This window comes from Apostichopus japonicus, chromosome 3, assembly GCF_037975245.1.
Source record: "Apostichopus japonicus isolate 1M-3 chromosome 3, ASM3797524v1, whole genome shotgun sequence".
NCBI lineage: Eukaryota > Metazoa > Echinodermata > Holothuroidea > Aspidochirotida > Stichopodidae > Apostichopus > Apostichopus japonicus.
In genome coordinates this window covers 22,898,418-22,915,189 of record NC_092563.1, presented here as the reverse complement: position 1 = coordinate 22,915,189, position 16,772 = coordinate 22,898,418, and the positions used below count along the sequence as shown (strand labels likewise).

Sequence of the window (16,772 nt, the reverse complement as noted above, 5' to 3'; positions counted from 1 at the left end):
TATTTTGGGAAGAATCATCCCTCGTAGAGTGATTATGAATTTTAATACTTGGTTGACAAACACATAAAATATGGACTACCAAATGTTCTGTTGAAAATTTTTGCTGCAATTTTAACATTTTGCAAATATTATTGAAAGAGCATCTTTTGTTTAGTAAAGCAATGGATGAAAAATCACAGGACATGAAAATTTGCTGATAAAATTTAATATGAACTTCTTTCAAGTCTTGCCAGATTTCACTTATAAAGGAATTAACTTAATAAATTTCAATAAAGTGCCTTTATACATAGTATTGTTTTTTTTTATTCTTTGTTTTTATATTCGCTTTACATAACATTATATTGAGAACTTGTTTCTGGAGCCTTGTGAAGTGAATGTTGTGAGATAATAAATAAATAAATAACAATGGAACACTTTGGACAACCATATATTTATTTATTGAATATATAATACCAAAATATGAATATTGACTGCACTGTCTATACACACTTAGAAGAAAATTTAATCTGTTTTGGTCTTCTTTTACGCTTATTAAAATATTTAAAGTTAACAGTATAAACTTGTGCAAATTTTACTGGTCCATTTAAACATGAAAAAATATCGCATTTAGTATAAAATACCTGAATCATTGAATGGAAAATACATCTCCTACTTGCCACATTAAATTGTGTTATCAAAAATTGAAGAAAATATATACGATAGTGGACAATTTCGTAAATATTGGACAGCTATTACATTATAATGAAGTTAACAGTATAAACTTGGTGCAAATTTTACTGGTCCCTACTAAAATGAAAAAATATCGCATTTAGTATAAAATACCTGAATCATTGAATGTGAACATTGGACGGAAAATACATCTCCTACTTGCCACATTAAATTGTGTTATCAAAAATTGAAGAAAATATATACGATAGTGGACAATTTCATAAATATTGGACAGCTATTACATTATAATGAAGTTAACAGTATAAACTTGGTGCAAATTTTACTGGTCCCTACTAAAATGAAAAAATATCGCATTTAGTATAAAATACCTGAATCATTGAATGTGAACATTGGACGGAAAATACATCTCCTACTTGCCACATTAAATTGTGTTATCAAAAATTGAAGAAAATATATATGATAGTGGACAATTTCATAAATATTGGACGGCTATTACATTAAAATGAAAAAAACAGAGACAAAATAAAATTATTGCACTCCAACGATGCCTTCAAGGAAATGTGAACCTACTCATGTTTTCTATGCTGAGTATGTCTTGATATTACTTATATAACGCAATAGTTGTAGTATACATATACAGTTTAGCAGACAAAACTGTATTAAAACAAGCAATAAACTTGGTATTTAAAATGTTTGAAAAACAAAAAAAATCAAGGTTTTGCGAATTTAACGGATGCAACAAAGTATAATAATATCTAAAATAATATTGTATTGTTATGTACACTTGTGACTCTCTACAGGACTCAGTTTATGGGTTTCACTGTATACAGACACATGGACAGGCATATGTATTATATTTACATCATTAGTAGTATCTTTGAGCGCTGTCAATTGGTTTTGTCTGTGTTTAAGAATTAACTAATATGCCTCAATTTCTCCCAGTTTACAGTTTTTTAGATTAAACCTTTTAGTTGACATCCTTGATGTAGACTTATAACAGTCATCAGTAATGGTACAAAACTCTCAGCATGCTGAACTTTCCAAACTGTTTACTTTCCTGTAGGAGGGGGGGGGGCGGGGATTCTGACGCTCCAATTATTCACACAATGAAAATGTTCATTCTAGATTAGTTAATGTAACAGTATTGACAGAATAGGCTTTGCAGGTGTCAACCTGCGACAAACAACACCCTGTGAGGCTCTTTTGTACCTTATGCTTGCCCTTCCCAACCACCCCCTACACCCCTTTCCTCCCAATCCCTACCAACTTCAAAACAGAAAGTTGGTATGTCTCGTCTGGAGGCATTCACAGAGGTACAGCCTACTGAATAACCTGGCACTAGGCTCATCAGCCTAGGCTGATGAGCCTAGGCTGATTATACTAGGCAGATGAGCATAGGCATATCAGCCTACTGAATAACCTGGCACTGATGGCAGTGAAAGGCATGTTACAGTTTGAACATTTTAAAGTTTGACCATTGAAAGACATTCTTGCATATTTGTGGTCAATAATGATGACAATTAATATACAATAGACTTTTATCAAAGAATAATACATCAGAGAGAAGAAAAATCACAAGTTTCCATGGAATGCTACATGTAAAGGGAATGATATAGGCCAATAGGATCTCAGCCAGATGTGTTTGTTATGGTTGTACAGTATAACCAGCTGAATTTAGGTAAATTTGTAAATGTAAAGGATTCTTTCTTAAGGCAATAGTGTAGTCTCTCTCTCACTGTATACAGATAACACTTTACCAATTGACATCAGTGTTACAAACTTTTGTATCAAAGTCAGCAATGCACAACTGCTGTTTTAGCCTCCTCTGTGTTATGAAGTCAGGATTCAGTTGTGTATGAGAGCTGCTGATAAGATCATACAATACAATGTTAAAACAACTTCTCAAATGATATCAAATGTCGATTGTTTTCTGCTTCTTTATTGACAAAATCTGTTTTGCCCCTATAGGAGAGAAGGTAACTTCCATCACAACTGCTACCTAAAGTTCTCTGGATTTACGATCGAATCTTGTGGCATGAAATACTTCTGTGATGATTTTAATGTTAGCAAAATTGGTTGATGCAGTTCTTCGTAGAGATCAATGGGCCCTGGGAATGGGTTCATGTAAAATGTCTTCATCGGGAAGTCAATCTTGTTGGTAAACTTGTAGAGTCCATCCACAGCAGGTAGCTGGCTTGCATGTTGAATAATTGGTGGCAGTTTGAAATCTAAATAAACAGGAAAGGAAAGTGATAAAAAGAAGTAATTATTCATGAGTTAAATCAACAAAGAAAAAGAGTGTAAAATGGTAAGCAGATTTTGGAAGAGAAAGATACGTTTGACCAGGAGGAGACTTGCAGCATTGAACCCTAGGATTACAATATTTATCAATATGTATGGTCAATTATATATATATTTATCAATTTGTATGGATTTTAAATGACGATGTTTTGGTTGAGTTACTAAGAGGGATATTAAACTAAGCTGTCATGATAAGATTAAGGTCTGGCCTTTGCAGCCTCATAATGGATTGAGAATTACAAGGCATTGCAAACATTTAGAATATATTTAAAGGTTTCTTGAAAACCTAGAATGGCTGTGAAAACATAACTGGTCCAGAGAAGTCAAAACTGGTTAAGTTTCCTTTACATATCAATATTTACTTCCTGTGTGTAACGCTTCCCTTTAAAGAAAAGTGCAAAATTGTTCTGAAATATAAAATACCTCTCTGAAAGTTTGTCGATCGGTGAGGATTGCAACGACTGGTATGAGTCTCACCAAGGCGGACCAAGTTGGGCTTGCTGCAGAGAAGATGGGAGATAGACAAGACATCATTGACCATTCACAAAGAACTACACTGTAAGCTGATATACCATAACCAGATGGGACGCATAAAACACCTGCTAAAAGAGATGTTGCATTCAGAATGCAACGTAGTGTGTGCACACACAGCAGCTGATTAGTACACAACCATACTTGCACCATTTTCACTCCCTTCACCATGCCTCTCTCTCTCTACCATCCTCTCTCTAGCCTCCCCACCCACTCCCTTCATCACGCCATGTTTATCCTCCTGCGATTCCTTCAAATCACCTAATGGAAAGGCTGGAGGAAGAAATCAAGATAGTTTAAAGATGAATGAACTGACAAAATTATTAAAATCTAGGATAAATTGGTGGAATACAAAAAAAAGAGAAAAAAGTAGGAGACAAATAACCCAATAGTAGTTAAGAAAGCAAATATCACAGAGCTAGAAGACTTGTGCTTGTCCTTTCTTTGTCCATGATCAAAAGAAGTTAAAAAAAGGACAAACCCACCTTTCTGTAGCCTTCTTCTTCCTTTTCCTTTAATGTTGCATGGAAAGTAGGAATTGTATCAAAAAGCGTAAAATTATTTAAATTTTTCTAAGAACCTTTACTTACAATTTTTTAATTTAGCTTAGCCAAGTTAACTTTGGCAGATGTTGGCATCTGTGAGAAAATTAATTATTTAAATTTTTTTGGATCGAAGAATTTTGATAAAATTCTCAAACTGATTGTTCAGACTACACTTTCATACAAGAAAGAAAACTTTTGATATCAAAGGAAGTAACTTATAAAACCACTAAAAGTGACCTCTCCCCAGCATTTTCAATACAGTGGACCAAGCAGTTAACATGAACAAAGTCGCAAGCAATTTATCCGTACCGGACGACATAATCTGAAGTAGCAGGTATCACAATGAAAAAATATGTGATAGATAGGCTAGCTGTTGGAAATAGCAGAGGTCTTGAGGTAAAGAGAGTTATACCGTGATGTTACAAAATAATATTTTCATTTCCTCTAATTAATTACAATTTACTCTCTTATGAAGTATCGTACAGCCAGTTTTTCAAACACCTGCAATATTTTGGTGGCAGAAGTTTTATTAGTCACAGAAAAGATGTCAGCTGTATTATTTCTCCATTTCCACCCCCCCCCCCCCAGCCCCCAAACATGCACCGTGTTGGAGAAACTAACTAACATATTACTAGCTTAAACAACTGTGTGGAAGTGGAGGAGGCGTGATGGAATCAGTCAACTGATTGAGATTTGGGTGGGGATTGGGGGGAGGCTGCTCATTAGTTATCTCATCATTAATATCAATTTTGAACCTCATTTATTTGTTTAATTCAACAAACCAGTCTAGTTATAAATTGTACTGACAATAAGTTTCTTCACTGAGGCTGCAGCTAAGATACAACTGTTTAAAAAAAAAATCAGGGCACAAAACTAGGATGATAAACTCACTCTTGATTCTCCAATAATTCAATTAATGTTTTAATGACTTCAGAGCTCTGACATTACATCATTAAACCATTTGATCAAAGTCCAATGATGTAAAATGATTATTTGTAGAGTGTAGGTTGGTATTTAAACAAGAGCCACAAAGTCTAAAACAGTAGAATGACCAGAAAAATTAAAATATTAAGAAAGAACAGTTACACTACCTTAACATATCCTCAAAGAGCTCTCTGTGTTGATGTAAAAAGGGGAGAAACATAATGGATCATTTGGAGTGTTACGTTTACAGATACGAATATCTCATTTTTGAAAAATGAGATACACACATTGGAAATTGATTTTCTTTTGCGGTTTGCATCAGGAATATCAAAAGCAGACGGCAGTAAGACCATTTATGGTTGCTGACAAATTTGAGAAGAACAATGGTAATTAATGTAGTGTGCACATAATTAATTCAACTTGGCCAAGTTATCGTTGGGAATGTGTATGAATGGTTGAAATCATTCCATTGTAGGTATGGATTTAAGAAACCTAGAACTCCAATGAATGATGGGATAAAAACAACTGGGAAATTATAAACAAAGAAATTTGGAACCAGGAGTTGAACCAGTGATCTCACATGCGATCTATGTGGTACATTTACGTTCCCATGAACTGTGCACATGGCCTTAATTACCCCGTTTAAATTTTACTGACACAATTATGTATGTGACATATATGCCGTAATATTTACGACACATTTGTAACAGTTGACAAATGTGTCGGTTCTAGATACAACTACATCAAAAAATGAACTACTAAGAATATACACAGCTAGACAGCTTCCTTGTTTCACATGGAATCTTAACAAACCTTCACTGACAATTGATAAATTCTTTGAAAAACTGACAAATAATCATATACAGACATATTTCGAACATTAAGTATTCCCTTCATCTGTAATCACATATAACTGTTTGAAAAGCCCCCAAAAAAGGGGGAATGACCGCTTCATAACACAAAATAATATATGAGTCAATCATTAATTACACCAAACACGGCGAGGTGCATTATTTACATTCCCATGTAAGTCAAGTATGACAATGGTTGGAAGTAGGTTTTGAGAATTTATTATAGGCTGAGACAATCAAAACAACCAAAATGATTGCAGATTTTGTTTGGTTTGGTAAAGTTGATACTGTTTGTCCAAACGATAATAATAAAGACGACGGTGATCCAGCCAGTAAAACAATGAACCATTTAAGGAGCCTGCAGAGAACTGGAAAGCCTTTTTACAGACCATTATCGACGTTCGAAAAGGTTTGTCGGAATAAAGTGAAATCAAACAAGTATAGGAATCATAGAATTACCTCGCTGTCTTAAATCCTGTCGATGATAATCCGGGGCTACGAGAACGGAACCAAAAAATAAAAAGTTCAACTTTGTAGAATCCAGATAAAAAGGGAAATCAATTCCTCTCGTTAAGAAAGGAACTGGAAACACCTCAAATGTCCAGAGACATCACTGTTATATCAAACTATCAAGACAAACCGCAAACGAAATGGACTCATTGTTAAAAGACAGAGTGAAGATGAACAGCACTTTAAAGTGCGGTAATAAAAAATGAAAAAAAAAAAACAGGAAAAAGGTTGTTAGAAAACCCATGTAGTTTATGTTAGTGTGATCCCTGCTAAATTCTAATTTTTATGAAGATAGAGAAAATAAAGAACATGCCCTAAAAGTCCATCAATATCCCAGAGACCAATGAAAAGACCATCTGCATTTGACAAGCAGGAGTATAAAACAGCCAAAAATGAAAACATCGCAATTTAATAAAAATTTTAATTGCAGATATCTCCCCGACTAACAACCAGCGTTTAACTACTGAGTTGTCAAAATGGCAGGGATTTATTTTCAGATCAATTTTGACTCAATAAATCCACCCACCGGGATTAAAGATTGAAAATTATTCTTGCTTCGGACAATCTTGAGGGGGATTTTATCAATTATCTGCTATTGATGAAGTTAGAGAGAAAGCTGGACTCAGATGACGATGGAGCCTGGAAGAGCTTACCGGTACTCACACTCACTGCTTCCACTTTTCACGGGGCGTGAAGACGCGGTTGGGGTGACAATGTGGTCTATAGCCAGGGGACGGGCCGAGGGTCCCCCAGCAATTACTAAAATTATTACACCTATAGAGTATACGTGTGCATCGGACAGATCGACAAGTATGCATTGAAAAATGGGCAGATGCACGTTTCGGAGCCTTGGTAAATATTGGGGGGGCTTATCATGCATTTGCCCCCTCAACTTTTTTATTGGGGGGGCTGAGCCCCCCCAAGCCCCCCCGGTTCCGCCGCCACTGCTTCACAGAAGCTGGTAATGAAGACTATGAAGGTGTGAAGTAGAAAGCATGAATCAGTAGATCAAGACAAGCAAACGACAAGAGAACGCACTCAAAGGAGGGTCAAAGTTCAATCAGAAGACGATAGATAGAAGAACATCATGTGAGAACCATAGGCGTAGGAGGCGGGGGGGCTGGGGGGGCTGCAGCCCCCCCAACAATTTTTTTGGGTGAAAATTCGGGCAATATGCTGAGAATTTTTCGGGCACCTACTGGAAGAATAATAATATGCAATATGTTTTTCTGGGGTTTTTTTGGGTAAAAATTCGGGAATATGCTGAGAATTATTCGGGCATCTACTGAAAGAATCATAATTTGCAATGTGTTTTTCAATTTTTTGGTGAAAATTTGGGCAATAGGCCTATGCTGAGAAGTCGAGCACCTACTGAAAGAAGAATAATTTGCAATGTGTTTTTCAAATATTTTGGTGAAAATTCGGGCAATATGCTGAGAATTTTTTCGGGCACCTACTGAAAGAATAATAATTTGCATTTTTTTCAATTTTTGTGGTGAAAATTTGGGCAATATGCTGAGAATTTTTCGGGCACCTACCAGTGGCAGAGCGTCCATACAGTCAGAGGGGCGATGACCCCTGACGGACTCAAATGGACTGCTGGCGCCCTTTTCAGCTTTTTACCACTTTTTTCTTATTCGCGATTATCGACTTTTTTATTGCGCTCTCAAATACCTATTGACATTTTTCACATTTTGTTGGTGCAATTTTATGACAAATGGCAATGACACCTATTTATCCTTCATTTTTCTGCAAATTAGCAAGGCCCGGAAAGGGTCATTTCCGGCGATCTAGGGAGTATCTTTACTCAAAAATTTCTGTACGCTCCGCGCCAACCTGTGGTGGCGCTCCGCTTAGATAGTGTCAAAAGCACCCCTACAGACCCATTCTCTTCTCCCCCCCCCCCCCCACCTGACCAATACCCCTCGCTCCGCCACTGGCACCTACTGAAAAAAGAAGAATAATTTGCAATGTGTTTTTCAATGGTTAAACTGATATTATTATCATTATTATTGTAAGGACTTCCCCAATAATTATAATCAATATAGTAGGGTAATAACACGAAAAATGATTTTATGTTATTTGCAGGTGTAGTAACTGATGGATGCCTATATGATGTGCACATTAACATGTAAAACGCGCGCGGTGCGCGCGAAAAAAAATTTGGTTATATTTTTCGGGCAAGTCGTTACAGCCCCCCCAAATCAAATGAGGCTCCTACGCCTATGGTGAGAACCCATCACACCATGAAACAGCAACACTCGGTTAAATTAAGTTAGTGTGAATGAAAACTATTGAGACTGTAGACATACATTACATAAACTAATTAATTAGTAGTTACATGAAATTACATCATCTCATGCCAACTTGATGACTGCTTTTGTGCAGTCCCGTAAAAACATCATTATGGTAGAGGGTGGAGGGATGCCACAGGGGACAATCTCCTCTTACCACAGAAACAGCCGACACCAAACCCTCCTAGATTTATCTGAACTTAGGAGGAGTAAATCGGCTCATATCCATTAAGTCTCTACCATATTGTGCCCATATTCACCCACATCAGTCCTACTCATAGTCCCATGCTGCAACCAATTACACACTGACCATTGTTTCATTCCTGACCAATGAAGACTATTTTTCTAAGATATCTATAAATAAACAGACAAATTAGTTTTCCTTCATCACAGACAGCAAAAGTGCAGATCTAGATCCCCCTCCCCCTCCCTGTAGATCCATGCTTATGCAGAACCGACCATCCCCCCCCCCTACCTTTTGGTAATCCTTTAGTAATCAATTATCAGTGACCAGACTACCTGTGTTTAGACAATCTAAGAATCTTCAATTTACCTTTTCTGGTCATCAAATTGCAGCTCTCTTTAAGGAAAAAATATGAATAACAAAGTGAACCATCATAGGTAAAGGGAATCTTACAAGCATAGAAAGGTACAAAGAATTAATCTGTTTGAGGATTAAATAAAGGAAGAGCCAGTACCATCCAGGTGGACTACTTGCTTCCATGAAAGATAGAGAACTTTTGGCAAAAATTCTCAAATTCTTAAAATGTTTGATAAATAATTTGTAACAAATATTCCATTGTACAGCAAGTTGATTTTGGACGATTGCATTGTCATACATGTAGCAGATATTATGAACTGTTTTTTTCCTACTCAATATTTCGTATAAATTTCACACGATTATCCTGAGGGTCAACATTAAAAATAATTAAAAATATTAAAGATATACAGACTGAAGATTCAGAAAGTTCTGAATTGTTCAAATCTTAAAATTCCTTTGTGAACAGCTACAATAAAACTTCCGTTCCACATAATTTAGGTACAATGGTTCTGCACAATTTGTCTACGTTCAAAATCCATTTCACATTCAGTGAGTATTCTAACCACCCATTCTGTTATTGTTATGACTATCTATACGATGTGTTCAAGAGGGCTTTCCAGAGTCCCTACAGAGGGTGCTGTCATATTGGCTCTAATGTGTGTGATCTGTACGATTTGATGATCTCTATTACTTATAGTGACACCATCACCTGAAAGTGCTCACAAGCTGGGAACACATCTGATGAACATGCATACTGGCACGCTGGGTGATTGACTAGTTAGTGGTTTCGCTTTTACATTTTCACCAAATGGAAAATATTTTTATTGAATTGGCCAGTTCCAATACATACGTTTCTTCCGACCCAGACTTTTAACTTTAAAAATCGTCGCTAGGATATTACAGTGTTTTGCGAGGACTGAGTGGCATCTTCATGGTAGGAAAACAAAATCATTACTGAAACCACTCCATAAATCCTGATCATCTTTACCTTGAATATGAAAATCTAGATTCCAAGTCATCATCAAAGCTTTCTCTGGCGGAGGGCAGGAGGAAGATAATTATATATAAAAGATGATAACGGAATTATGATAATTATGGCAATAAATATATTAATTAATAAGAAAACTTAATTAGAAAAGAAATAAGAATACAGCTGGTATATATTCACTTATACTAACTTGACGTCATCATGTATTCAAGTGTGTTATGACTAGTGCAATCTGTATTAATGCCCCATTATCTGCCACATTATTGCCACATCACATTAATGCAAAATCCTGTTACATCCACAAAATATTCACGTTTTACCAAAATTTACAAATCACTGTCCCACCAAATATACCACAGTAAACAATATTCTAATAAACCCATAGTGATACTGAGGCTATAAATGTTGACACTCCTCTTGCAAAAATGGTTTACTTCCAGACATCTTTCACAACCATCATCCATCAAGAATAACAATAATCTACTTTGTTACCTTTACATAACTAACTTTAGTAAAAGTCATGATAATGTAAGGGTCAGTCAGGCTGTTAACATTACAACAAATATTTTACTTTGTAATTTCTCATTGTCATTTGTCATGCTGATACATGTGTTTGTCTACGGTAAGTCATTGCTATGCCTGGGAATTATTTTACGGGTGAGATCCACTCTAGAAAATACTTTTGAACATTTCTAGCAAGACTGAACATACTCAAATTTTACAGAGATGGTATGATAGGGGGGGGGGGCTTAATGGTGACCCTTTTAAATAACAAAGTAGCAGGGAAATCTCAGATGTATTCTCTAATGGTTACAAAGTAAACACTTAATTTTGAGTAAACAACATTGTGATAAGTCTTTCAATGTTTGGCAGAAGCCTCAGGACAATATTGTGTTTCTCTTGATTATAAAATAAACATTGTAAAAAAGAAAAATCATATGAGAGGATAAAGTGTTGTTTCACTAATTAAAATATAAAAAGAAATCTATGTTAAAGTCAGGTAACAAACGTAAAGAGATAAAGACACAGCACTGCAATGATGTAATTAACTGAGATTAAAAAAAAACACAAATGGAAGAATATTTGGATCATGTTTAAATGTCTGGAAGAAGGTTGAACAAGTTTAGATTGCAAAGCAAAAATTCATTCTAACATGGTGCTACTTTGTTTGTCAAATTAATGTCAAACCTCCACAGTAGAGCTATATATTAAAGGAAATTTCCACACACATACAAAAATATGGGTTATTATAAAAGTGGATGATAGTTCTTGAGTTGTTGTTATCTTTTAATTATGTTACAGAGCAAAGTGAAAATATAAGTAATCTTTATAACAGAGCTGAAAGTTCATTAAGCTCCTAGAGAAGTGTTAGTATTGTTTCACCTTAGTTTTCATTACATCAGATGCCTTTCAAGTGACCTTTGTATAGATTTGTATGATGTTATGTTGGCCTCTGTATAGATTTGTATAATGCTATGTTTGTTGACATTGAAAAACAAAAGTTTCCTTAACCTATATAAAATCATAATGTTCACATCATGATTGTTTAATATTATTATCATAAATCATAAACAGTTTAATTGAAAGATCAAATGTAATTTTATTTTTGTAAACTGTTCAGTTGCAAATATCAGTATATCCTCTCTTTTCCCTCATTCTCTTCCATTGATTATTTTGTTATTTTTTTTGTTTTAAGAGAGAGATGTTGGAGGAGGAGTGAGGGAAGAAATATTATGCAAATTGCAATAACTATATCTTCTGTTACATCAATGTAAAGAATGTAAAGACAAAACAGTGAGCAGATCACAGCAAAATGGGTGCACCAAACAATACCTTCCAACAAGAGAACTCGCTGATCCACTTTTAACAAAGGAAACAAAATTACGTCATGAAGAGAGTTTTTCCCAGGCCGCTTTCCTTTTCATTACTTGTTGCAGACACTTATCAATCATAACAAATTTACATAAAAGACATAAACATTAAAGAAAGAAAAAAAACGCTCAATTGATTCCTATGAATGGGTAGACCGATAACTACTGAAAGTAAATTCACAAAAAAGTTGGTCTGTTACATGCACTAAATTTTGTCATCAACTACTGCAGTCAGATGTAAATTCTTATAGGACTGACGTTGTGTGAGAGATTCAATTTTTCAAGTGAAAAACTGTACGTCACGTTACCTCCCAAGTCGTCCCACTCCAAGTTTGAAATTCTTTGAAGAGTAAATACACACCCAGCAGAGGCAGAATAAGTAACTAAGGAGAATACAGTGTTGGACAAAACAGTAGTGAAAGAGGTTGTCACAAAACAGAAGAATTTAGAGCTTAATATCTCCCAAAATTTTACAATTTGAAAGTTGAGTTAAACTTTACTTGTTAATATTAATCTCTGTTGTTGCTAACAAATATGACTGTAATTTTTTAAAATGCACCAGGAGACTGTTACGCAGCGTGCATTACGGTTGACAGCCAATGAAGAGGCAGTATTCTTTGTCAGACCATAGTGTCTGACATGCTCTCAATTTTTAATAAATATTGTGTTGCAGACACTGTTGTTAGAATACGTCCTCTTAAGGTTCGGTCCAACACTATTTTCTCTTCTAAAAGATTTAGGTTCTTCTTACCCTTGTATTTTTGGTAAGACCACAATGGTGTTCTTCTCACTGGCCTGATCCTTGGCTGCCTCTTCCCTGGCCTTAGCCAGCCGCATCTTCTCCAGGTATCTCTCAAGTTCTATCTCAACGAAGTAGTTGATGGCTTCGATGGGCGTGGCGTTCTCGATGGAAGATGCGTCGGGAGGGACGTCAAAGGTCACTAAGAATGGTGATGTGTCGTGATTAAGATAAAGTAAGGTTAGGAACAAAACAGACAGCGAGTTTATTTGAAACCCTATTTGAGATGATAATGGACCCCCCCCTCCCCTCCCTCCCTCCCCCAAAAATGGTTGATATAAAGCCTTCTCATTGCAACCAGTATTCAGGGGATATTAATGCAGGTTATCATGTTAACTTCATATCTTTACCACTAAATAAGACCATCCATCAATTAATGGCCTCTTTCAACAGAGTTATAGGGTTACCATATTTTATCTGAAGAATGGATGACAAGTTGTGATGGTCTGGAGGGGTCTAAGTTGATGGGTTCCCCCTCTCCTTTATGGGAAAAACTGATTTGAAGGGTACCTACATGAAAATAATACCAGATGGAAGATCACAATGGTTGAGGGACTATTACTAAAAATCATTTGCCTTTCTGTGCGTTAGTAGCCAGACAGCCAAATAACAGTGAGGGATTGCATTTAATTACAACTTCGTCGCAACTACAAAAAACTTTGGACATTTGTTAAACACTTTGTTAATCCATACGGATGCTCATGTAGCATAGTCACTAGAAGATATGTCTGGGGAAATCAGACATCTAATAAAACCCTACTCCCAGCACCTGATCCCTTTTCAGGTTTTGAGTGTATATTTACACAGTATGGATAAGGCCAGGGATCCACTCTTCAAGAAATGATCCATCTCATTTTACTAAGTTACTCTCCCCTTGTGAAGCAAGCTACGTTTTTTACAGCACTTAAACAGAAGCATTTCTTTTGTTATCGATACCTGTCAGTTGTTGTGGTTCCGATGGGGGTGCGGGTGAGTATTTCCCTTTACTGCCCTCACTCGTTACTTCCGATAGACCGCTCTCTGAAGCCTTGTCATTGAATGGAGAAGATCCGTCACTCTAAAATTGAAGAGCAGGTTGTACAAGTTTGATTTAGGTTAACAAATCCGGGCATTAACTTTACAAAAAATCAATCAATAAATGAACGAAAAGGAAAGAAAACGATGCAAGACAAAAACTATTAAAACGATGAAAGTACGTTGGCTAAATGAGAAAGTAAACACACACTGTTCTGATTAGAATGACTTAAAGTTAGAAATGATCGCCGAAAAAGAATTTCAATCGCGGATGTCCATCCCCCTCCAACTCCTTGTCCATACATATTTGACTCCAAAGCCTAGCAAAAGCAAAACTAACATTGACGTACACAACGTCTATCTGCAACATCCAAAAACTTTAAGCATGCTGTCATTACTACAATCTCAAGTTACCTGGTCACTTTTCTTAAGAATGCTTTTACTGGAGGCGCTACTGGCTGGAGAGGACTTCTTTGGCGCCCTCTGTATACTCCCTTGTACTTTACCCTTCTTCAACTGTTCGATCGTTTTCTTCAAGTGACTCTGTTTAAGGTAAAGTAAAGTTTATTTGCAAACACTCGCTGTTCCACACCAGCAGTCAATTACAAATTAGAGATATGTCTTTAAGTCTTAAAGAGTTTCCTAAATGTCTGCTATTTAGGTGAAATACTCAAGACATTACTGATTAGATATATAGGCTCCTATACTATATAGTCTGTAATGCCAAAGAGTCTTTCTTCCAGTAAACCTTAAACGTATAATCAAATTTCCCCAAATATGGTAAATTTACAACTCTTTTGCATGTGTATCGTTACTTCTCACATGTTTTTCTTCACATGCCAACAGTTTTTGAATTCTTTTAAAAATTGATGATTTTCAAAAAGTACTACACATTCATGATCTATATGTATCACCATAGCAACATAACAACTTTCTTGTGGTTCAAATCCAACTATTAGCCCTTTCAGCATCCACCACCTCCCCCCTTCCCACTTTCTAGCCCTATCCTACCTTAACTTCCTCCCATATAACATTACTCCCCCCCCCATACCTTGAAATGACTCATCCACTCTTTTAAGCCCTATCCTATTTTAACTACCCCCACCCCCATAACATTACCAACCCATACCTTGAAATGACTCATCCATTTTTCTAGCCACTTCCGACACATTCCGGTCAGTTCTGGTTTCCTGTTTTCTTCCTCGATATTCCAGATATCCCAGCTGTCCATCTCCTTGAAGAAGTAGTTATGGTCATCATTCAGTCCCATGTTGAAGAAACACTCCCCCACTAGTTCTCTGTTAGATCAAGTAAAGAGATTAGAAAAAATACTTCTTCATTTATACAGTTTTCACTCAAAGTTTCATTGGTTTTTAAACAAATCTATTTGCTTTGAACCAACGGATATTTGTTCTTGAGTAGTATCTCAGTAAGTATAATAGTATAGGTAAGTATATAGTACAATTATATCATATACAGTAGTATAGGTAAGTATATAATCTATATATAGTATTAAGTATATATAGTGTAGTTATATAGCATTTATACTGTAATATAGGTAATATATATAATATAATAGTATATAATGTAGGTAAGTATACTAGCTGGTGTGGTACTTAGGAAATCAAGCAAGGGAAGGCAGGGGGACGGGGGGGGGGGGGGTCATGCAACAGTTCTTGTGCACTGACTCTTAATTTTGTAATATAACTACACTATATATAGTATATAATGTAGGTAAGTATATAGCATAATTTTATAGAAATATAGGTAAGTATATATAGTATTATATATACAGTACTGTATGTAAGTAAATACAATGTTGATTACTATCTGGTGTGGTAATTAGGAAATCAAGCAAGACAAGGCATGGGGAGGGGGGGGGGGCAGGCAACGGTTCTTGTGCACTGACTCTTAATATTCAGCCTCAGAGTATCAAAAGGATCCTTAACTGAATAAAAAATAATCATAATAATAATAAAAAAGTGTATAAATAAAATAATTTGCCCTCCTCCTCATTCATACTCCAACAATCTCCCCTCTATATTACCTCACCTCCTACCATCATCTGGATCCCTTACGGTCATCTTCAAACCTCCAACTCTTGTACATACCTGATATCTTTGTCACCGTCCAGAAAGAGACACATTAGCTCTACCACAACATCAATGGTATGAATACCGAAATCACGCATCATGTGGATGGCGGCTACCACAAACTCCTGTAGAGAGGTGGAAAAGAGAAACAGTTGAAACTGAATTAATAGGTTGTTTAGTGCCAGGGGCAGGAATGTGAGGAAGGAGGGGTAAGTAACAGTTCGACCTGACTTGCGGTTGTGGCTAAAGAATTTTCCACAAAGAGGAAAAAGGATTAATTTTATAATCTTTCTACAATATTTACAACGACACTGATGAACATTCAAAACTTAATGTGTTAATATTAGTTAATGCCACAAAAATGTCAAAAACTATAAAACTATTTCTACTAAAACTGATCTTTCCCCAAAACAAAGACTAGACCTGCACTGTTAGACCACCAGCACAAGCAGACAACAGCAAAAGAAGAAAAAATTTTTTTTAATGATTTTATTACAGAACTAACTAACTCCCACGATTCATATTAACTTTGAACATTCTGAATAATATCAAACGGCACCTTTTGATCCTCTTCCTGGTAGCTTGGACCGTTTCCCCGATTCAGAATGGATAGGATGGTCTCTACCACCAATGGTGCTGCCGTCAACGGTTCCTGCTGGTGCAGCTTCAATATGGCGAAGCAGATTGGAGTCTTCATAGCGTAGTCCGATATCTTGATCAGTCTCAGCAACATGTTAATGAATGCGGTTACCGTCCAAGGTTTAGGGAAGGTCTGGGATCAGAAATTGAGTAACTTGTCAGGTTGAATGAGAATTTTGACATTTTGTAATCAAAACATTGT

At 36.0% G+C, this 16,772-nt stretch overlaps 1 protein-coding gene across 14 annotated transcripts in view; it reads right to left on the bottom strand.

Moving 5' to 3' along the window:
* Positions 1 to 411: 411 nt before the first annotated feature.
* The window catches only part of LOC139965505 (WD repeat-containing protein 97-like), a 36,237-nt gene continuing 19,876 nt past the window's right edge, over positions 412 to 16,772 (bottom strand). For 6 of the 14 annotated variants that reach the window (XM_071967918.1, XM_071967924.1, XM_071967922.1 and 3 more), the window contains 14 exons: positions 16,491 to 16,703; positions 15,950 to 16,056; positions 14,968 to 15,136; positions 14,253 to 14,381; positions 13,761 to 13,881; positions 12,777 to 12,966; positions 11,988 to 12,014; positions 10,155 to 10,199; positions 9,179 to 9,205; positions 6,281 to 6,316; positions 5,138 to 5,161; positions 3,987 to 4,013; positions 3,394 to 3,470; positions 412 to 2,897 (listed from right to left, as the gene is read on the bottom strand). In XM_071967918.1, the coding sequence (XP_071824019.1) occupies positions 2,665 to 2,897; positions 3,394 to 3,470; positions 3,987 to 4,013; positions 5,138 to 5,161; positions 6,281 to 6,316; positions 9,179 to 9,205; positions 10,155 to 10,199; positions 11,988 to 12,014; positions 12,777 to 12,966; positions 13,761 to 13,881; positions 14,253 to 14,381; positions 14,968 to 15,136; positions 15,950 to 16,056; positions 16,491 to 16,703 (1,425 nt within the window). In that variant the 3' untranslated portion in view covers positions 412 to 2,664. The remainder of the gene's footprint in view (positions 2,898 to 3,393; positions 3,471 to 3,986; positions 4,014 to 5,137; positions 5,162 to 6,280; positions 6,317 to 9,178; positions 9,206 to 10,154; positions 10,200 to 11,987; positions 12,015 to 12,776; positions 12,967 to 13,760; positions 13,882 to 14,252; positions 14,382 to 14,967; positions 15,137 to 15,949; positions 16,057 to 16,490; positions 16,704 to 16,772) is intronic. The other 8 variants (XM_071967931.1, XM_071967932.1, XM_071967920.1 and 5 more) reach the window with 7 other exon arrangements.